Source organism: Dermacentor albipictus, chromosome 8, assembly GCF_038994185.2.
Source record: "Dermacentor albipictus isolate Rhodes 1998 colony chromosome 8, USDA_Dalb.pri_finalv2, whole genome shotgun sequence".
In the NCBI taxonomy this organism is placed as follows: Eukaryota; Metazoa; Arthropoda; class Arachnida; order Ixodida; family Ixodidae; genus Dermacentor; species Dermacentor albipictus.
Window position 1 is genome coordinate 34,966,727 of NC_091828.1, and position 24,145 is coordinate 34,990,871.

A 24,145-nucleotide genomic window follows, 5' to 3' on the forward strand; every position below is an offset into this window, starting at 1 on the left:
GTAATTCTAAATACATTTCTTTTATGCAACAGTTTCTGAAGTTCTTGCAGGAAGCAAGAAATATTTTGAGAAAATACAGGTAAAAATAACCATCGTGTTTGCTTTGAGGTCAACCAGACCCCTCTAGCGTAGACATAGGCCCGGCGTACTTTACAAAGTACACCTGCATTCATTTTCTGGCGACGGTATATGTATTGCATATGGAATGTCATGCTCTTATTGTTGACGCCCTTTTTTTCTAAAGCTTACCCAAAAAACTTCTTTCGACAAGAGTATGCGATGCTTGACAAAAAAATAAAGAAGCTGCATGCATAGCAGCAGCTGCTATGTTCAGTACTGTTGCAAGTTTGTCGATGAATAGAGCAAACACATCATGCACCTGACAAAAAACTACAATGCGGTCGTCTTCGCAGGACCATTCTTAGCAAAATGGCGTACCAAGGAACGCTGCGTGTTTCGTGCTTAATTAATTACAAATGAAAATGGCACTGTTCATTTAAAAGCATGCTGGGCGCCAACAGGTCAATGAAAAGGCTATGCCATAACTAAGCAAATGCTGATTGCATAGGGGATTGCGCAGGAGCACAGGCGTTGGCGAACAATTACTATTAGCCTTGAACAGTTAGCAAAAAATATGTTAATAAATTTTTCAATCCCGCGGTTATGGTATGCGTTAATATTGCAAGTATCAAGACAGTCGCACGACGGCAATACTATTTTGTTTGATTCTCCCCGAACGCTTTTCTTGTTTCTAGGATATTCGTAATCAACGTTCGGAGGCGGCAGTCTCTACTCAAAGTCACCCCCCCCCCTCCCTTTCATGCGACGCAGACGGTTGAGGAGGGCAAGGAAATCTTGTTTTTCCCAGATAAGAGCAGGAGCTCAGCTGTTATCAGCTGCAACGGGGTCTGAAAATAGCGTGCTATACGGAATGACCTACGCCACAAGGGAAGTTAGTGTTTGTGTCGTGTGTTTCATCTAAAAGCAAAATAATCGCAATGCGTGTCAACTTTGGTGTTGAATATATAGGAAAACAGGCGCATTTGAAAAACAGAACAAAATTGCGATCTTTTTGAGTATGATTGTCTTGAAGTTTGTAGTATATAAACATAATGTGATTGCTAAATTAGAGAACTCAGTTGCGAAGTATTTAATTATTATATGTATTTGATAACTCTAATGATCTGCAAAAAACTGTGTCCTTCGAAGGGCATAAACCGCCTATGGCAGCAGCCTTTGGGAGTCTAGCTTAGCGTTGTAAACAGTCACTGATACTTTACCTTTTAGGCGCCGTACTATGTAAATTTCCATAACTACAGCTCGAAGCACTTCAAGTAGCCGGTGATTCTCCAGTGCATTTCATGTCACTTCCAGATTGGTGTAGATCAGTTCTGCTTGTTTCCTCGTTTTCCCTAGCTTTCAACTTCATCATCGCCCTCCTCTTCGCGATAAGTTTTGCCGTCCACAAGCATACAAAGAACCCGTTGAGGGCAGCCATTGAATGCAGCAGACCAGTGTAGTCGCCAAGCGTGTCTCTGTAGTAACCTGCACAAAAAGAAATTGTACGTTAAAATAAAGTGGCCCGCTGGTTTAAGCCTTGCGGGCCATGAGAACACTAGTGCACAATAAAAATTGACAGTCACTTAATTATCCTTACGTGAATTGAATGCGAAAGCATTACGACGTGTCACTTGTCATGACGTGACACGTGACGTGAGCATCGAGGAAACAATTTCACTTCTAATTGTCCCGTGGCCATGATAAATGGCGTCATATCTTGCCACGTGTCCGTTAGAACTTTACCTTAATCCACCTTACTGTTTATGTACTATCCTTGATATACTTTAATCCAATTTAATCTACTTTATTCCACTTTATTCCACCTCGCTCCAACTGGAAGCATAGACAACTGACAGGATAGTGGCAGCAGTCCCGAAACCAATTGCAATTTACTTCTATGATCACCTGACACTGCAGAATACATGGGCAGGGTAATCTAACGAGTCTAAATGCCATTTCTTGTGGCGCCTGCTCATTGGTCAGGGCGGCGCGCCGCCTGCGTTATCGATGGGATAGGCCGGCCCTTAACGGTTAATGGGAGCATAGAGTCTAGTATAGGGACAGTTTATTTATTTATTTATTTATTACGTGGACATGAAAGATTTCCATGCAAGGCAATGTGTGAGGGCTGGGCAGGACTGCAGCTGTGGAAGGTTACATGATAAAATGTTCTTCGATGGCGAGCTTGAATTAAAGGTGAAGTCGTTATTTGAAACAATGGGGGCAGCAGAGCCGTTCCAGCTTCCATCGTCACACTGTGATGGTCATTCCAGTTCGGTCATCCCATCATTATAAGTCATCGTTGTGATAATGTTGTTGCCTACGAAGGAATGGCGATGATGCGGTGACCATTATGGGACGACGATGATGGAATGACAATGCACATGCGATGACGAGGATATGACAACTCAGTGACGACGACCGAGTGAATATGGCGGAGTAATGATGATGACATAAAAGCGAAGGAATTACCACAATGGCATGAAGGAGATGAAATTTTGACCGAATCGCAACAGCGGCGTCAGCTTCGACCAGAGGGCCACATGTGTTTGTACTATATCCAGTGTTTGTTTACACTATGTCTGGTACCGCCCAATCGCGTCCAACAGCAGCCAGTCACTGTAAAGGTAGGGGAACCAGCAAACACCTAATGATAGTCGGTAACGCTGTGAAACTAGTCGAGCTTCTCTTCATGCCGAGTTGGTATTTTTTTTTCACCTTATGGCAGGCCTCTAACTTCGGCTGTGGCCACGTTATTATGTTCACGAAATGCGGTGCCTTCACTTAGTAAGCTTTTCTTCTTAGCAAAAACGCAAAAAAGCGCAATGATCCAGAACTAACTAGAGCAACATGCTAGTCCTCACCAGATTCGAGTGTCAATAGAGAGACAAGCGCTTTGAGTGATTACCAGCTGATTATTATGTCTGGAGTGTATCAAACCATGCTGCACGACACGATAGTAGCTAAAATTTCGAACGAAAGCTTTCGCGACGTTCCTCTAGAGGGAGGCGTGCTTCCTCTTGGAAACTCAAGGTCACACACATAAAGCCATGTATACGTCAGGTGCACTGCCTACAACTTCGAGCATAGTACGTGACCGGTAATTCATCGAATGCAGAAGTTTCACAATCGGTAAATGTGAGTACCCGATCAAGCAAAAAAAGAAAATAGTAATAAAACTGGAGAAATAAAATACAGGCAGGGCTCAGTGATGTAAACGTGAGGTGGTGTTGCCAGTTTTGCTCGCCCGTAGACAGCAGGGGTACGCGACATTCCAGGTTTTTTATCTCCTCTAAGGAGCTAATATGAAAAAAATGTTTGCAGTAAGAAGCTCCCCATGCAGTTGGTGCTGTAGAATTTCCAGTGAATAAGTCAATTTAAACGGGACTGGTAAGTGACCCGTTTATCCCGGGTTTATGTTGTGCTTACCGATCAGTAGTGGTCGCACGAGAAGCGATGCACCAGCGCAGAAGCCCACTCCGCCCATCATCATCGGCAAAATGCTGATGCCGAAGTCCTGGACCAAGGCGGGCGCCTGCAGAGACAGTCTCGAACCGCAGGTGGCGCCCAGGAAAAACGCAGCGGCCATCATTGGCGGTAGCGCCCCAGCCCACACGAGCCACTCGTAAGCGACTCCCTGCACCACGTATCCCAGCAGCATCGACGATTCGATAGATAAGATGCGCGAGTCGATGGCGAAGCCAACGACTGCTCGAAGCGAGACGTCTGCAGCAGAAAAAGCTTGCAGGACATACACATAATCTGAAGGCTTCAGGCCGCGGTCTCTGGCAAGATCGGCCGGTATCATGACGAATAGGCCTGCGGTGAAGAAAACTGCTGCGAAAGAAAGGCCGTGGACTAGAAAAGAGAATGTCAAAAACTGCTTAGTCGTAGGGCTGGGTCTAAGGAATGCCAAGACTTTCTTAGTTTGCGTCATCTTTGCTGCGCTTTTGTCTTCACACAAACAGGCCTGTGAACCCATTCCCTCGGTGCTCATCGAAGTGCTCGCCGAGTGTTTACACATTGACCCATTTTGTGAGTAGGACGAAGAATTCTTCGACACGTCCGCTGACGCGACGTCTTCACTTGACGCATTGTTCTCAACATCTGTCACTTTTCCCGGGTTATCCGCTTCACGTTCCGCATTTCTCGGCGCACAGTTCGGCTTGGTGAGCCACGGCGGGCTCCTAAGGACGATGACAGGTGGAATCATGTTTAGGAGGATAGCTCCGTACAGCAGGAACGCTCCGCGAACGCCGTAGGTTGTGCGTAGGAACTCCATCAGGGGAGGAAAAACGACGTTGTTGAGGCCACTCGCTGTGTACACGAGGCTGCAGGCCATGGCCCTTCGCTTCTCAAAGTGCTGCGCCACCAAGACATTGGCAGCGACGTACATGCCGCATAGGGCGCAGCCTGCACGAGAACGTTCAGGTATTTGTAAAATATTCGACAAAAGTCAGGGCAGTATATGCACAAGTGATACCAGACACACGCACGCACACGCATATGTACAAGCGCGCACACACACGCACAATCACTTTTTCATGGGGAGTTGGTGTTTGCTGAATGACAGTAGTACTGCCGCATTTCTTTTTCTGTTTTTTCTGTCACTTGGAATCTTCCTTTTCCGTTTTTTTTGTGCTACCTTACTATATAATTAAGCACACAGACATGCATGTTGTTTGTTATCCCCTACACATCTTTTTTATGAAGCGGCTATGAGTGTAGAGAACAGTTTACAAAGCAGTTCCTACGTATACATAGTTTGCCTCGAATGATGTCAATTTCAGAATATCGAAACCGCACGTTGAAGGCTTGCTCTGTTTGTATATTGGTCATACTGAGCAGTGAGGTTCGATTATGACTATCTCAAGTTACGTGGAATTTTCCAGATGTTTTAAACATTTTTCGTAATGCCAGTGGCTGATTCGCCCAGCTTTCAGCCATGATAACCTTGCTTCCGACATAGCTTACAGACGACTAAATCGCATTGCAAGCACTCTAACCCATGCGCTATAGCGAGAAGTTAGAATGCTTCGTCTTGAAACACTTGTCAAAGAGAAGTTCAGTGAATCACCATTCCTGTGAATCGCAATGTAGTGCCAATTATTTGCAAAACGATATAACGGTTTTGTGAAGGTTGTAAAGCACATGTATGTGCGTAAGCACCTTTGATATAAATCGCGTTTTCTTTCGGCTTTCACCATCCCCTTTAATTTCGGCCATAAAGTAAAATTTGCAGATTGCGTGCTCATTTTACAAGTTTTTCAAGGTAACGAACTCGTTCAATTTGATCGACTGTTTCTTTTATATTTCGTATCCTACTACTTCCCTATCGGTCATCCTTTCCAATAAACTCATGCGCTTTGACCACACTTAAGACTTACCGTGAACAATACCGAAGGAAATGGTGATAAATATAAGATTTTCCGCCAGGTAGCATAAACTTGCAGCGATCCCTGCCACAGACGAGCAGGCTATCAGGACGGTCCGGCACGAAAAGCGCTGGCAGAGGGTGCCAGCTATCGGGCCTGCGTCGGAAAAACAAACAAACAGTGATTATGCAGATCCACGGAACAAGTTTTTCTGTATGTGAAGGTAAGCGTTAGTCAAGTACTGTGCACTAAATTCTGTACAAATAACGGTGACGCTTACCAATGTGTTTATTTCTATCCTTTTTGTGACCTGCAACCTCATGCACCGCTAGCGTTTATCCACCACAAACATCATATTATTCTCAGGCAATTTTTATGTATTGAAGGCATTGTAGTGCAAAGTAACGCGATCAAAGAGGACAGTACACCAGGGGCGCTGCTCACAAATGGTATATTGTGCCACCCCCAGAAAATATAGGAAATAATTAATATACACAGCATAGCGCATACGTGCCCCTTCTTCATGGCAAAGAAAAGGAAAATTCAAACAGGGGTGTTTCGCGCCCAAATAAGCAGATCGAGGTGTCGCAAATGCAGTTTGTGCCTTTATTTGTAATATCATAAGTTGCCGTATGTTCACGAGCAGTGGTATCCTTCCTTCTGCCTAAATCTTAAGCTTACGCAAACATAGTTTACACTTGCAGGCTGCAGACTATGCGCAGACAGATGCACATTGCCTTTGTTAGTAATTGACAGTTCGGGCCCTGTCAGGATTGGGGGCTCAATCCTATTGTTCGTGATCCGTTGTCAAGATTGGAGTCGAGCATGAATTAGAAGGTAGCTGGCCCATGCCGTCGTCCAACTTATCCACGCTGAGGACGTTGATGAAGAGAAGGACTGCTTCTCATCGAGAACGAGGAATATGGGTTTATTTACAATATTTATATCAGTCTAACATAACTGTTTGAGAAAGTACATCAGTCTAACATGACTGCTTGAGAGAGAGTGTCAGTCCAACATGACTGCTCAAGAGAAGTGTGTAGAGCATCCGCACACCAGCAGTTTTTAAACACTCGGTCCTCCCGCGATACAAGACGGTGCGAACGTTCGTTTGGTGATCGCAAACTAGCCGCCTCTCCGCAGGGCGGTCTACACGCACAAAATCACACACGTTCGAAGGTCCGGAACCGACGTCAGAGGGGCCTCGTAGAACTCGGAGCCGTTCCGGGTAGCTCGTTGGGGAGTTTGGGAACAATAGTTGGCCCGCCGAACTCATTCCGTCACAAAGTCGATTTAGCCACGTTGTGGCAATGTTAGCGGCGACGCTCCCGGGATGTTGCCGTCATAGTCGTAAGTGGGTGGCAATCTTGCACTGCAGATGGCAATTCTTAACAGCGCCGGGATGTTGCCGTCATAGTCGTAAGTGGGTGGCAATCTTGCACTGCAGCTGGCCATTCTTAACAGCCCCCGTACTCGTTATTTTGTTTAAACACTACACCGCTTATGTTTAGGCACTATATGTATACACTGTAAACACCAAATAATGCGGATGCGCAGTGTGAGATGCTTACGCAGCGATGTCACGAGGACGAATGCGATATATGATGTATGATGTTTGTTCAGGAAATATTAGTGATAAAAAGTGTGTGCACATAGAGATGCGATACGCAACCAGCTGCATTGAGGATTCACTTAATGCTTTGTCACAGTGCCACATCCCCATTCCGGAGGATTGGCCAAGAATGGCGCACACTCACTCGCACATACCGAATAGCTAAAGAAAATCATGGGAACCAAAGGACTGATGAATATAATGAATTATTTTATTACGAGGTAGGTTTACTTTAGAATATACTTGTGAGATGATATTATATATTTTAAGTAGAAAGTTAGTAAATGCGATGCATGGACAGCCAAGGCAATTTTTCGGCGTCGCCATCGCTGTGACGGCGACGCCGGATGCATAAAATCCTAGTGCGATAAGTTAGGGTCCCGCGTCGGGCTGTATGCTGGGGATGCTAAGATGGAAGCCGAGGAAGATGGCTCCTTGATGCACGCTGTTGTCCTGTGCGCCCAGTGTAGAATGAACCATACAGTGAACCACACCTGAAGACGAAGGACGTTAAAAGGAAGCCGAATTCTAGATTCTTCGCTTTTCCGGCACAGAAGTGGCAGCGGACGCCACGCAGCATCTCTTCTTACGCACTTGTGCCACTGTTGCAGGATGCTGTTATTTTGGTTCCAACTCGCACTTAAGCTTGCAGCGTTCCCTGCTGCTGCTGTGCCTCTGGTTAACAGTTGCCCGCTGTTATTACGATTGAATGCTCTGCATGCAATGAAGACATTCGGCTCGAAGAAATACCCTTTGTGTGTACAATGTGTAAACTTTCATACCGTGTTGGTAAATGTTCTGGAATTATTGTGCCTGCCTTTCGCAGCATAGGCGGCTCCTTGAAAAACTATTTGAAGTGTGCTGCACATCAAACAAACGAAGAAAAGGGGCGATGCGTTATCCAACTTGTCTGAAAGCCAAGGACTTGAATGTAAGCTAAAGCAGCTAAATGGAAACATTTGAACGCTTGTGCTTGGGGCCCAAGTGGACGCCTTGTTAGAAGTTGTCAAAGGCATAAGTGACATTCAGGCATCTATCCAATTGCTGTCTGACAACTATAACGAAATAATTAACTAGGCTGACAATCATGATACTGAAATTGTGGCCGTCAGCAACTGTATTGAACGTTTGGAGTCTGACACTTCTCCAAATCCCCACGCAGTGATAGCCCAGTTAAACGAAATAGAGCAGTACAGCCGCCTTTAAAACACTGAGATTCACGGTATGCAAAACGAAGAGAACGAAAAAGTTACAGGGTCTTTTATGTTATTCCTAAGACGACTTGAAGTTCAAAGCTCAACTGCCGATGCATTTATCTAGGCACGTTAATTAGACACTTTATTACCGCTGAGTCATCAATCTTAATTTCTGAGTCATCCAGTTTAATCACTGAGTCATACCTCGTAATGTGGTTTGATTCCACTTAATTCGCTTTGTCATCCCTTTTACTTCGGTTTGGTTCCTCTTAATTCGCTTGTCGTCCTTCTTAGCTCGCTTTGAGTTGACGTAATTTGCTCCATCCCCCTTCCTAATTAGCTTTGATTCCTCCTAATTCACTTAGTGATCGTCGTAATACACTTAGTCATGGTGTTAATTCGCTTAGTAATCCATTTTAATTCGCTTTGAGTACTCTTAAATCATTGGAGTCCTCTGTACTCATTGTGATTCCATTTAAATCGCATTTATTCATCCTAATTCAGTTTGATTCCTCTTAAACCGCATTGTCCTCCTTCCTAATTCACTTTAATTCCGCTTAAATCTAATTGAGCCATCTTAATTCAGTTCGATTCCCCTTAAACAACTTTGTCCTCCTTCCTCAATCGCTTTCTAATTTGCTTTGATTACTCTTAATTTACTTTTATTCCTTCTAATTCGATTTGCCATCATCTAATGCCCAGTCATGCTTTGGCGCCCTTCAACTGCCTTTAACTCTCTGGAGAGCTCACTAATCCTTTTAAGCATGAAATGCTTTTAACCCCCGATGTGGGCGACCTTCAAGACACCTTGAGCTAAAATGCAGAGCTGTTACACGGCACTCAAGACGAGAATGGGACGTGAATAGGGCGAGAACAAAACGAAAACATCCGGGCATCTTTGCAAGAGTAAAAGGTAAGCATCTGGGCAACCAGACAAAATTTAAGAAAATTTGGTCTCTAGTTACGAAGCCCTTGTAAAGGACCGCATTATATACGCTAGTTACTACCCAAACAAGTTATAAAAAAACACTGCTTACGATTTCTTGCGAACGTTTGTTCACATTATCACTCAAGCTGTAACTTCTTGTACGCTGAAGTTTGTCATTTCCAGCAGCGGCGTTGAAAAGGCAGGTGCAGTGCACCATACACTTGATTGTCATCTTTTGGTGCAGAGACAGGGTTGCTTGTGCTCAACGCCAACGGTCAGTAAGTTCCGCGGCGCGGAATTCACGCCGCTGGCGGAACTTCGCGCCGCCTCCTTCGAGGGATATGGCGCCACGCTGCCTGACCAGGCCGGCAGCGTCTGGCGTGCCACGGATGGTCGTTACGGTAGTGAGATGGTTGTGAGCAATCGTCGCAATTACTACAACCAATCTGCTTTACCGGTGACCATTTCAGGCTTACATTACTCTCGGTTATGGGAAAGCCAGCATTTTGTATACGATACGTGCTGTTGGCCCGTTTTCGTTCAAGGACGTTCAAAGTGGATTGAACGATGAGACATGTACGGATTTCGTCTTAAAACCTTCTTGATAAGATGCTTCTACACGCATTATTCTTACATGTTAATGCCAAAATGATATCGCTCGCAATTAATTTTTTCAGCTGACGTCATTCGGTGGAGCTTGGTACGTGAAGTACTGCTGCTTACCTGGTGCCACAACGTTGGATGCATGCACAAAAAGCCCGTAACGAGCATTTATATAGAATAAAAGAAACAGTTCCTCCTTTCACAAGGCGTCTTGCGTCTTTATGAAATTGCACGTGGCCCATATTCGGTGGAGGCTTGTGAAGATCATTCGCAATCAATTTTACTTATTAATAAAACGATTTTGCACGAAGACCACGCGGGGTAGATCTGTAGAAGCAAAAAAAAAAAAAGCAGCGGTGCCTGCGTGAAGCGTGCCAGCTAGCATTCAAACAGCGTGCGCGCACAGAACCGAAACCGGAAGTGTGACTTGGTATTAACGCCGACGGCTTGGTGCGCTGCAGTCAATTGGGCCGCTGGGCTCTATGGGAGTGTCCGCTCGTGTTGTATTCCTTTCTCTGTGTTTTCGTCTTTGCGGAAACTAGGTACAAAGCCACTCAAGACGTAATTAAAATCGAGGGCTACAAACCTGAATGCTTGAGGAGATACACGTAGGAAGAAAGGCGGTGGCATTGTTTTATACATAAAAAAATCTGTGCATTATGAAGTTATGGCTGAATACTATGCCATATCGTCCCATTACAATTTTTTTTCGTAAAATGTAGAACAATCATAGCTTCCGTTGCTTATGGACCTTCAAGGTCATTCGCAAAAATTTTCCGTCGACTTTAAGTATTGCTTCACTCTCTATCGTCACTACAAATGCCTGGGTGACTTTAACATTGATTGGTTACAATCTGGTAATACGTCAGTTAGTGAATTTGTTGACATGTTATCAATGTATGGCTTTTCAAACAATATTGCTCCCCCTGCTCAAGTCACTGCATCCAGTGAAACCTTGACGGATTTGTGTCTGACTGATTATGATGGAGGTGACGTGAAAGCGGATGGGCTTATAAGTGTTGTGAATGATCATTTACGCTTTTTCTATTTCATTCATAAGCGCACATTTCCACAGGTTACCTCAGAACTCTTGACAAAAGCCACGCCAGTGATAACTAAGCGTGAAATAGGTATTTTCAGTCAAGATATCACATCTGTAAATTGCAATGAAATTTGAGATAAAGGAAAATTCGATTCCAAGCTTTTATACAATTCTGTTCTTCAGAAATTTATTGAAATTTACGAATGTTCGTTTCCTTTGGTAAGTGTTAGAAAGTTTAAAGTGGTTGGGACACCAAATTTTGAGGCTATAAAAAGCATGTTGTTGGCTGCTTCCGTATGCAAGGACACCCAGAACTAGGTATTGGACGCTGCAAACATTTCAAAATAATTTTAATTCAGCTCCAAAAAAATGGCTGTGGCTTAGGTAAGGTTAAGCCCAGGATGCGAAGCATACTAGCCTTTATTTTAGTTGTTGAACTACTGTTTAGCCTGGTGAACTGCTGTTGCTTGGCTATATTTGGTTCGGCTAGACGAAGAAACAACTCATGCATTACTGCTTCGCCTTCAAGAGTGCAACGCGACAGCGTTCCCGTCGACCCGCCAAGCGGTGTAAGACAATGGGCTACAGGGCAGCGACTACGCGCCCCGCATTGGACGCGGTGAGCGTCGAGCAAAGCAGCGTTCGGCGCGGCAACGAAATGTGCGCCTGAGCAAGAGACGCACGCCTTAGAAACAGCTCGTTTCTAAGGCAACACCGCATTCACTAGAGGCGCTTTTGTACCGCTTTGAAGCATCGTACTCGTGGCTCAGTGGTAGCGTCTCCGTCCCACACTCCGGAGACCCTGGTTCGATTCCCACCCAGCCCGTCTTGCAAGAGTTGAGCCAAAGCCACTTCTCCTCTGTCGTGACGTCACGGTGTCACGTGGTTTCAAGGCGACACCGCCGCGCCTGAGGAGCTGGGTTGAGCTCTCGTAATATGCTTCGCATAAAAGTCATTAAAAACTCCTTCTCGTAGTCGAGACCCATCGCTAGCGCGGCAGTTACTACGTCACAGAGGAGGAACGAAAATATTGACGTGATAGCACACCAGCACAAAAACGTGACGTATGATGAGTAGCGATGAAATGCAGATTACGCAGCCTGCTGAGCCGAGCGACCGAGCGTAGCCTCCACTATGACCGAGCTACAGGCATATAGAAATCCTTTCTTAATGCAAAGAAGGGGTAAGGCGTGCAGACACGTACACAAGAGGAGAGAAGTGGACGACACGAATGCCGTACGGCGGCCCGCGAACGGCAAACTGCGTGCGGCGAGTTGCCGTGCGGACGGGCCTTCAAGTTTAACACTAGCCGGCCGACTCCGAAAGGGACCAGTATGTGGCGTTCGTGTTGTCCGCTTCTCTCCTCGGATAGTCGCATAGTTCGGCAGCTCGGAGCGGTCTCTCGTTCGCTTGGCCTTTCTCAATGTGAGGGCCCGTCCACGTTACCGGCACGGAAACTCGCCGCACGCCGTTTGCCGTTCGAGGGCCCCCGTGCGACGGCAGTTTTGCTCGCGAACGGCGAGAGTTCCCTGCCGTAGAGAGGACGGGCCCGGGACCCATTTGTGCGGCAGCCGTACGACGAAGCGGACAATCAGCGACCGAGCAGTGGTCACTCTGGCACCGACGGCAGCTTCACCGCCTCTGATCCTTCGGCGCCGCCGATATCGTCGCTAGGCTTTTTCTGGTTCACTTCAAAGCTAAAGCTTACGGTGCTTCGGAATGAATCACAATGACTCTCACAAGCCACAATATTTTCTTACCGTTGTTGTCGCTCTTCGCAATAATTATAATAATCGCGACATGCACTTCGAATCGCCAGTTGTTGACCTCTGCTGGCAGAGCACGCGTATGCGCGAGCAGACGACGCAGCATAGTTTTACGTCACTATTTTTTGTGGCCTACGTGATCAATCCATGTTGCGTTTCCTCCTCTGTGACATCATAGCATCCCCCGAAGCCCAGAAACCGAAACCGAAATCGCTCGGTATAATAATGCTATTATTAAATTATTTATCGGATATATATGAATTCCGGTGTGTGTATCGTGCTCCCTGAAGCATGACGCAACGTTTGAATCAACAAACGCATGAACGAAAATTTTGATGTCTCCACCCCTATAAGAAAGCGACAAAACTCTGGATTGCCGATGACTGTGTTAAAAGAATATAATTATGAGATAAGCTTTTCGGAAGCTCTCACGTATAAGGACACAGAAATTAAAGCAATATAAAAAATCATGAACAGCTAGGATAAATGGTGATATAAATAATCACGGGTTGATTACTGCTCTCCATCCAAACAATCCATACAATTTCCGTCCAACTTCACTCACATCTGTTCCATGTAAAGTTTTTGAACACATTATCTTCACTCACCTTGTCAATTTTCTTGAGTCATGCCAGTTTTTTTACACACTCAAAACATGGCTTCCGCAAAAATTTTTCTGGCGAAACACAGCTTCTAGTCTTCACTAACGACCTGCATCATTTACTTGATTCTGGATTCACAATAGACTATATTTTTTAGATTACTCCAAAGCATTTCACAAGGTTAGTAAAAGGTTAGTAAAAGGTTAGTCATCATTTACTACTTTTTAAGCTCCGCCAGTTAAATCTAGATCCCAATGTTCTAAACTGGATTCGAGCTTTCCTTTTTAACCGTACTCAGTTTGTTTCCGCAAATAATGTTAATTCCCCAGTCCAGCCAGTGCTATCGGGAGTTCCCCAGGGGTCTGTATTGGGACCATTAATTTTTTTTATTTTCATGAATGACTTACCCGATAACATTTCATCAAAGATTTGCCTATTTGCGGATGACTATATAATTTATCGGAAAATAACTAACCAAGACGATGTTGCCTTACTTCAGACTGACTTAAATACTATACATTCCTGGTGTCAAACGTGGAACATGGAATTGAACATTTCGAAATGCAAATCAATGCGCGTATCCCACACCTTATTAGCATCACCACACTATCATCTTAATAATACGCCTCTTGAGTCTGTTTCATCTTGCAAATATCTCGGTGTTAACATTTGTAGTAACCTATCATGGAACCATCATGTGAGGCACGTCGTCACCAAAGCTAACCGATCACTTGGGTACTTTTGAAGAAACTTTTATATGGTACCCCCATCCCTTAAAAAGATTCTCTACACAACCTACATTCGTCCGTCACTTGAATACGCATCATCTATCTGGGATCCCGGTGATACTACACTGATAAAAGAACTTGAAAGGGTGCAGAATCCTTCCGTTCACTTCATCTTATCCAATTATGACCGCACAGCCACTGTTACCATGATGAAGTCCCTACTTAACCTTCCAGAACTTACAATTCGGCGTAAAATAGCCCGGCTCGCTCTTTTTCATAAAATTTACTATCACAACAATCATCTCCGCAATCAGTTCATTAAATCCCCTCCTTTCATTTCATCTAGCATTGACCACTTCCAAAAAGTTGATGTTCCTCGTTGTAGAAATGTAACCTATTCACATGCATTCTTACCTAGAACCACCTCCGAATGGAATCAGCTGCCATGAGCAGCTACAGCTATCACGGATACAACGCGCTTTAAGGATTTCTTGCATAACATGCTTAATATTGCTTAATTATTTGTATTGAATTTATCCTTCTGTTTTTTGCTTGTTGTTGTTTTAGTTTCAGATGTTCAAATTACTCTGCTTTATCTTGGATGCGACTGTTTCAGTTCATTTTTGTATTAAGCTGGTGATTTTTCATGCTTCTTATTGTGATTGTATCAACTGTTTTTCCAATTTTCGTCTGTAATATGCCCCTCCCCTCTGTAATGTTCAAACCCTGAGGGTAAAAATAAATAAATAAATAAATAGCGGACTAAACCAAGATCCGGTCGAGCATCTTTTTTTTAATTGTGCGCCTGTCGTCCGGTTGTAATACCCACCCAACTCGACAGCAGGTCGTAGTTAATGGGAACTGTCTTGCATATCACTTTGCCGAAGAATTGCAGCTGTATGATTTGGACCGCTTGGCGCACATGGTAAATGTGACAGGCAGAAGTTATGTAATGCAAATTCCTCTGAAATTGGTTCAGCTAAAAGAAGCCGCCCCAGATGTCTAATTAGGCGAACAAACAAATGGAACAATTACGTACCTGCTAGCACCAACAGGGTGCCCGCCAGCGACACCGACCAGGACGCCTCCCCTCTGCTCACCCTGAATGTCTCGATGACACCGTAAAAGAAGACGGCGGTAACGCGGGGCGTGGCCATAGCCAGGAACAGCACCCAACTGCAGAAGCCCGCGTTGATCCAACTCCACCTTGAGTCAACCCCAAACTGGGGGTCATTCTTCAGCGGACGAGCCCCCGGCATGATTCTGCCAAGCCCTTGGAGCCACTTTTTCGCGTAGTTTTTCTTGAGACCTTTTTAACTATCAATAAGTCAATTAACGTCGAGGAACGATGGTTTGTCGAATGACCACATTTATGTAGTAGTTCACGCAGAGGCAACTAAGTACGGCCGCTTCGCATTAGAGTTGTCCTTCAGCAGAAATAAACAAATAATGACGTTTGCACTTTTGTCTCGTGCACTATAGCTACGGGGGCCTATCCTGTGGTAAATGCTACTCCGCTAGTGTAGAAACGAGAGACGGAATCACGTGTTTAAGCGAAAACGCCGCTGACGAGCCTGTGGCAGGTAAAGGCTGAACGGTCTTTCGCATTGAATCCCTGCAGCTCACTTTGGCTTATCGCTTCCATTGGCTGGCGAAGTGGCGCGGAGAATCAGAACAATAGGGCATTATGCGACCGAGTCAACAACCTGGCCATGGGAGTAGAAACACTGTGGCTGATCCAATCTATCTCACATCAATAAAATACAAATACGCCGCAACATGGAGCCGTCAAGACCTTTGTATTGGGACTGTTTACGTTTTAGTAAAAAAAAAAAAAAGAAAGAAAAGGCCAGCAGAAATCAGGGATTACTTCGGCTCTGCACTCATTTACTACGACATCAGCGATACCTCACACTAAAGAGCAGCACCCTATTATTGGCATGGATTAACAAAAGCGTACAGCTTGAAAGGGGCAGTAACACAGACAAATGAAACACGTCCATCGTCTGTTTCACTGTGCTGTCCAAGGCATGCGATTTTGTAAAATGATGCAAGAATGGGCCAACTAGCCCATAACACGTCCTATTGGACATTCACTTTTATTGTTGTTGCATCAAAACATGGCTCATGCCCACATAATTGTTGCTGTTGTTGTCCTGAATAATTAGGGAGGCATACGCACAATTGGGGATTGGCCGTGAATCAGGTGGTTTTGTGAAACTGACCAGAAGAGGACAAATAAAGATATTGCAGCTGCCAATTATAGACAAAAATTATAGCGTGCTGGAGGAAGTAGAAAAAGACTAAATGCCTAAATTTAAAATTACGAGTCAACTTATCAAGGTCATCGATTTGGTACAGTAATAAAAATTTCAAACTGCCAAAGAAACATTTCCGTCGCTGAAATTTACTTGTGCCTTTGGTTGGCTGCTTCTTACTCAAATAATATCGTTCATACACTACGAGGAACTGGACAAGAACTGAGCGTTATACGGTTGCTTTTACGGGTGGAAGTGTGTGATAGTAAAACCAGCTAGAAGTTTTTAAATTTAGATTAAGAACACTCATATTTAGTCATCATCATCATCATCATCATCATCAGCCTGGTTACGCCCACTGCAGGGCAAAGGCCTCTCCCATACTTCTCCAACAACCCCGGTCATGTACTAATTGTGGTCATGCCATGCCTTCAAACTTCTTAATCTCATCCACCCACCTAACTTTCTGCCGCCCCCTGCTACGCTTCCCTTCCCTTGGGATCCAGTCCGTAACCCTTAATGACCATCGGTTATCTTCCCTCCTCATTACATGTCCTGCCCATGCCCATTTCTTTTTCTTGATTTCAACTAAGATGTCATTACTCGCGTTTGTTCCCTCACCCAATCTGCTCTTTTCTTATCCCTTAACGTTATACCTATCTTTCTTCTTTCCATAGCTCGTTGTGTCGTCCTCAATTTGAGTAGAACCCTTTTCGTAAGCCTCCAGGTTTCTGCCCCGTAGGTGAGTACTGGTAAGACACAGCTATTATATACTTTTCTCTTGAGGGATAATGGCAACCTGCTGTTCATGATCTGAGAATGCCTGCCAAATGCTCCCCAGCCCATTCTTATTCTTCTGATTATTTCCTTCTCATGATCCGGATCCGCCGTCACTACCTGCCATAAGTAGATGTATTCCCTTACGACTTCCAGTGCCTCGCTGCCTATTGTAAATTGCTGTTCTCTACCGAGACTGTTAAGCATTACTTTAGTTTTCTGCAGATTAATTTTTAGACCCACTCTTCTGCTTTGCCTCTCCAGGTCAGTGAGCATGCATTGCATTTGGTCCCCTGAGTTACTAAGCAAGGCAATATCATCCGCGAATCGCAAGTTACTTAGGTATTCTCCATTAACTTTTATCCCCAATTCTTCCCAATCCAGGTCTTTGAATACCTCCTGTAAGCACGCTGTGAATAGCATTGGAGATATCGTATCTCCCTGCCTGACGCCTTTCTTTATCGGGATTTTGTTGCTTGCTTTATGGAGGACTACGGTGGCTGTGGAGCCGCTATAGATATCTTTCAGTATTTTTACATACGGCTCGTCTACATCCTGATTCCGTAATGCCTCCATGACTGCTGAGGTTTCGACGGAATCGAACGCTTTCTCGTAATCAATGAAATCTATATATAAGGGTTGGTTATATTCCGCACATTTCTCTATCAACTGATTGATAATGTGAATATGATCTATTGTTGAGCAGCCTTTACGGAATCCTGCCTGGTCCTTTGCTTGACAGAAGTCTAAGGTGCTCCTGATTCTATTTGTGATTACCTTAGTAAATATTTTGTGGGCAACGGACAGTAAGCTGATCGGTCTATAATTTTTCAAGTCTTTGGCGTCCCCTTTCTTATGGATTAGGATTATGTTAGCGTTCTTTCAAGATTCCGGTACGCTCGAGGTCATGAGGCATTGCGTATACAGGGTGGCCAGTTTCTCTAGAACAATCTGTCCCCCATCCTTCAACAAATCTGCTGTTACCTGATCCTCCCCAGCTGCCTTCCCCCTTTGCATATCTCCCAAGGCTTTCTTTACTTCTTCCGGGGTTACCTTTGGGATTTCGAATTCGTCTAGACTATTTTCTCTTCCATTATCGTCGTGGGTGCCACTGGTACTGTATAAATCTCTATAGAACTCCTCAGCCACTTGAACTATCTCGTCCATATTAGTAATGATATTGCCGGCTTTGTCTCTTAACGCATACATCTGATTCTTGCCAATTCCTAGTTTCTTCACTGTTTTTAGGGTTCCTCCGTTTCTGGGAGCATGTTCTATTCTATCCATATTATACTTCCTTATGTCAGCTGTCTTACGCTTGTTGATTAACTTCGAAAGTTCTGCCAGTTATATTCTAGCTGTAGGGTTAGATGCTTTCATACATTGGCGTTTCGTGATCAGATCTTTCGTCTCCTGCGATAGTTTGTTGGTATCCTGCCTAACGGAGTTACCACCGACTTCCATTGCACACCCCTTATGCCTGTTTCACATGCTGCGACTGGAACGACGAAAATCGGTGCTGTCGCACGCGTCGCAGAGCGATTTTTAGAGGGCCCATTTCACATGATTGCGATTTTAACAATGCGACTGGTGCGATTCCCAGGGTTGCTTACTGCCAGGTTTCATGGCACACGTTGCACAATTATTTTATTGTAATGAATAAAACGTTTAACTTATAATATTGTTGACTTTTCTTTATTAGGAGCAAATAATATGCTTGTTTTGTAATTTAAAAACGTGTTGAAGTTGACATTTGTTCCGGAGTGCGCGACGGCGGTTTCTGTAGTTCAGTGCGACATCGCGCACGTAAACAGCTGTTCGCAGGTGGTTCAGCGATTCTTTATTCTATGGTTCAGCGCTGTGTGTTATTTTATCTACCTTCTATGACCGTTTCATTCTGCCTGCGCTACAACAATATACAAGATGACCTATCGACAAGTTCATATAGCTACCCTCACCGTATATGCAGTATTCGGAATTCGGCTGCCACGAAGTTGTCGTGTCAGCCCAACAAGATCCTCGCGCTACCCGAGCTCGGCGTCAGCTTCTGGAGAAATGATGCGTGTATATTGCCCGTCATTGCGCATATGTGGTGCCTGCTCCTAGCCATATTCTTACGCCAAACGCAACAAGAAGCACCAACCCGAACGCCCGCGTGTGCCCCTGAACGAAGCCTCAAACGATCTGTGTGATTACGACGTGGAATGAAAATTGTGTTGTGAAATTCAACCTTAGCGCTAGCCTGGTTCGTCCATCGCCGCGCTCGCGCTGCGAATGTATATATGGGAGCCCTCTCTAAATATTTCTAAAGGCGCAAAAGCCGACGCATCAAATGTTTCGAGCAGTTACCGTCACTTTTGTAAAAACCTGTACGTTGTAACATAGCATTCTAAAAGACACGCTTCTCGTCCACTTTGTTGTCCCGTGTCTCGCGCTGGTAGTATACTAGGAACTTCTAACAAGAAGACCATATCAATACGCGCTATTCATAACGCAGGATCGTAGGCCCACGGCAGGCGGACTTGCCGTAGAATTTTTCAGCTTTCTGCTCAGCCTCGCACGCCTCTCAAGGTTAGCCTGTTTTGTGGAAATAAATATTATTATTATATTATTAATGTTATTAGATATTATAGCTTCTTCACTGTAATTTATAGCAATCATCCGGATTTCTTAAGCTAGTCATGCATTTAACCTGTATTAGATCAACATTGTTACGACGTGTTTACGGGAGTCATTTAAAACTAGATTGCTCAGCCAGAGAAAGAACAAATGCAAGCCTCAGTGTTTATTCCAATTTCGTATTCCTAAACAGATTGTATTGGCAGAATTTTATGCCTGCTTGCATTTCCTGCAATTCAATGTTCAGAGCTGGAGAAACTTATTCCTTTTCTTGCTGTCGAAAGGCTGCTTCAATGTCGATAGCAAGCTATAATTATTCATTTCGAAAGTGTTAAGCAATGACTATATGTCTAAGCTTATCAATGCATTTTTGTTCTACGAACACAATTAAGTTTTCTCTCTCCCTCTCATTGACAGCCATGGAGTGAAACTGTTCACTTTCATAAGTATCCGGATGCAAACATTCTGGAGTTTGTCCTGAGCATTTATCTGCATCCTATAGTGTGCATGTTTGTATCAAGTTTTTTGTGTTACAATAGCAGTGATCTACACATATTGTTATATTGCAAGAAACAAATTTATTTCACTTTGTTTTCAAATCTACAATGTGGCCATGCAGTAACGACTGCATTAATAAGCAAAGAAGAAAACTGCAGATTCAGTGTACGTGTTGGAATCTATGCGAAGTGAAGTTTTTGTCAAGTGGTCAATTAAATACTGTTAAAGTAACTGCGATATATACAATTTGTCTTATTTTCAACAATCCAACATGTCATCTTTTGCAAGGTTTGCTTATGCACCGCATAGGTCACAACCTTAATGTAATGTAATTTTTATGCATTACACTGTTCACAAACCATACCGAAACGCAAATGGCAGTTAATGTAGATGCACGCTGCGAGACATCAATGCAGTGACGTTTGTTGAGCAAGAAATGATGCGAGGTATATGCAGATAAATGAATGACATGTGCTTATATACATATTTATTTATATACCTCGCAGGCTGCAAGGTTGGAGTATTATGCGAGGGGGAATAGAAAAGTAGCTACAGAAGGAAGAAGGGCACAACATAAAAAAAAACATCAAAAAAAGCAGTGCCAATACATTGCACCAACTAGTCCGTGTTTTACTGGCACAACATTATACAATACTTAACAAACAATAACAGAAAAAGTTACTGCCCGTGCACCCTGTACAGACAGTAAACCAGCAAAGCTGAAATGTGCAGCCCCGGTGTTTATCACTGGGTTAATTTCAATGGTTTATTCAAGTCTTTCTATATTATTGCTTATGTCTGTGTTTCTCAATGAGGTTATGCACATGTTTGGCTTGGGTTTATCACATTGTTTATTTGGAATGCCACACATTGCACTTTGCAAGATCACTATCATAGAAAGTGCAATGAGTGGTTCATTGTGGTATTCCAGCGGGTCCATCAAAGTCTTTCTGAATTATGTTACACACTTGTGTTTTTTAATGCATTAATCATAATGTTTATGACTCAGTTATGCACTGCAGTTACGAAGTGACACACCGGGGCTGCACATTTCATTTAATTAAATACAGGGACACATTTTCGAACCTATTGGGAAGTCGGAGAGAGACTGCTGCACGCGTGCTCTGCTGCTAGAGAGAAACGACGTCACTATCGGTCTAGCCAATGGCCCACCACACCTTTGCTGTGAGATAATAATGACATCATGATCTTGTCTTAACCCCGTCCCCCTGTGTGTCCCTTCCCTGCAATAATACGCAGATAAATGTATGTTTGAAATGCATAAGCATTTCTGTCTACCCAAAAAGAAATGTCGCCGTCCATCATGCAAGACGAATGCAATGGCTCACACCCCCTTAAACAATGGCTCATACCCCTACACTAGGGTTTTTGGGATCGGACCATGAGTGTTTCGCCTAGGCATATACAGCTTCACTGTGTCATAATATATGGTACACGGGAGTGCGAAGCCTAAACATAAGAAGACAGTGCGCCGTGCGGTGGCGAAGAGGACCATCATCATCATCGACACCGATTTGGGAGCGCCGGCAGTGGCGCCTCAAAAAGCGTGGCGCGAGAGTGTGGCCCGTGGCCCGTGGCGTGAGCAGTGCGCGAGATTCGGCGGTCGACGGAAAGCAGCTTCCTCGCTGGGCGTCTGGCCAATAGGAGCTATCGCCGACCGCGCCAATACGCCACACCCGAAACAACACTATCACCCGCTGGGAGGTTCCCTCGCCCCGCTCTTCCGCTGGGCACTGGTCCAGGAGGGCTGGCGGTCCGGAACCAGGGCACTCGAGCGTTCGGGTGAGCGGCCACAGGGCTACCCCGCCAGCTGTGGACGCGACCCGGTGACTGCGGCCGGCTACCTGAGCGCCGCGAGGCGGTCCAACCCGGCCGTCCAACCCGGCCATCCGACCCGGCCGACCGTCCCGGCCGACCGTCCCGGCCGTCCGACCCAGCTGTCCGACCCGGCCGTCCAACCCGGCTGTCCGACCCAGCCGACCGTCCCGGCCGTCCGACCCAGCTGTCCGACCCGGCCGTCCTACACTGTTGTCCGACCCCGCTGGCCGGCATCGGTTCAACGAGGTCTAAGACACGGCGACACAAGCTGCCGCCGGAACTGTAGGCCGATCGTAATCCACCGATACATATAGTGCATGTCGCCTATGAGGCATTTTGGGACATTGTGACGCGTGTGTGCCATTATCCGTGTTATGTATGTAAATACATGTCTGATGTGTGTTTTTGCTTTGGCGTGCTGCTTCTCCCTTTTTCTGGAGTGATCCGGCCCAATAACATCACAAACTGGCGAGCCTGCCAGGATTCACTCGTAAATACAGTGAAAGGGGGCAGTTTCGCTTGAGCGCAGACACACATTAGTAGACGGCACCATGGATTTAGAGAAAATCATGGCTATAGGACTCCAAATAGGATTGTCAGGCGCAGAACTTCGCAGATGGATTGAGGCCGAACAGGCAAAACAAAGGGACGAGAGAGCTGCGGAGCGAGAGGCAGCGAAGGAAGCTGCTGAGTTAGCGCGCTTAGCTGACGAGAGGCAGCGTGAGATCCTCCAGCTAAAGCTGCAGCTTCAGGAAGGAGCTCGGAATGTGCCGGCAGCGGCTTCTGAACTTTTGACTGCGCCCAGCACCTCCTCGTCATCCCTCAATCCACAGAAGTTACTTCCTTTGTTCGACGAGAAACGCGATGACTTACACGCGTATATACAGCGATTTGAGCGCGTAGCAACAGGGCAGGACTGGCCACAAGAAAAATGGGCTCTTGCTTTGAGCATGTGTCTGACTGGGGAAGCGTTAACTGTGATCGGTCGGATGACTGCCACTGATTCATTAGATTACCCAAAGGTAAAGAAAGCTTTGCTACAAAGGTTTCAATTCACGGCTCAAGGCTACCAAGAGAAGTTTCGTAAAGCACGAGCCGTAGAGGGCGAAACTGGAAGACAGTTAGCAGCAAGAATTTCAGCCTATTTTGACCATTTGATTGAGATGGATAATGTGCCTAAAACATATGAAGATCTACGAAGTCACATGATCTCTGAACAGTTTCTGCGTTGTTGTGAGCCAAAGCTAGTCATTTTCTTGAAGGAGCGAGAGTGCAAATCCCTTGACGAACTTGCTAGCTTGACGGATCGCTTTCTTGAAGCGCAGAACTGGACAAACCTAGGAAAGGGTCCCGATAACGCAAAGGATTCTGGTGGAAAGAACATTGAAGCTCCGAGGAAACCACAACTTATGTGCACCCTTTGTCATCGGTTTGGACATTTGGCTCCTGACTGCCGTGCCCCACCTAAGCGTATGCTGAAGTGTGAGTTGTGCGACAGAACGGGACACACAGCTGAAAATTGCCGAACTCGGTACGGGGACAACAAACCAAGTTCTTCGTGTGCATTCACCGAATCTCGGCCAGTCCGGACTCGTCCAGTGAAAGAATCAAAGCATCCAGGAAAGAAGACTCGCCAATCAAGTGACAGCGAGGACAAGAACCCTGGGACTGCTGTAACTTTCCTCATCGACGGGATGCCAGTGGTGGAAGGCCGGCTGCTGGGAAGAAGTGTTCGTGTACTACGAGACACCGGTTGTAATACCGCAATTGTCAAACGAGAACTCGTTCCAGAGATGTATATGACGGGAAGAAAGAGGAACGTTGTTCTTCTGGATGGCTCGACAAGTTGCCTGCCTGAAGCTGTCGTGCCAGTGAACACGCCGTATTTTACAGGCAAGTTAACAGTGGCATGTATGGACGAGCCCCTATACGACCTTGTTCTGGGAAATCTTCCAGGCGTCAGAGGACCATATGATCCAGACTCTGACTGGAAACCCCCCGATGCTTCCAACGAGGAGTCGTCGTCGATAGGGATGAAGCGTAATAAGGCACCTAGGAAGCCTCACCATGTATCGAGCGTGGCTGAAGCAAAAATGGAAGAACAAGAACAAGGCAAGATTCGTCCCTTGTGCGTTCGAACAATCGTCTTACGTGACATGACAAAAGGACAACTCATTGAAGAACAGCGGAAAGTCCCGACGCTGAAACATATTTTTGCGAAAGTAAGCAAGTCGTTTAACTT

The 24,145-nt window shown here is 45.2% G+C and overlaps 1 protein-coding gene across 1 annotated transcript; it reads right to left on the reverse strand.

The window, feature by feature from the left end:
• Positions 1-1,135: 1,135 nt before the first annotated feature.
• Positions 1,136-15,334, reverse strand: LOC135901535 (monocarboxylate transporter 12-like). Its single transcript, XM_065431371.2, has 4 exons — positions 14,952-15,334; positions 5,448-5,591; positions 3,490-4,473; positions 1,136-1,545 (listed from the first exon to the last, which is right to left on the reverse strand). Exons 1-4 carry the CDS (start codon positions 15,169-15,171, stop codon positions 1,331-1,333), a joined length of 1,563 nt encoding a protein of 520 aa, XP_065287443.2. The 5' UTR covers positions 15,172-15,334; the 3' UTR covers positions 1,136-1,330.
• Positions 15,335-24,145: the final 8,811 nt, after the last annotated feature.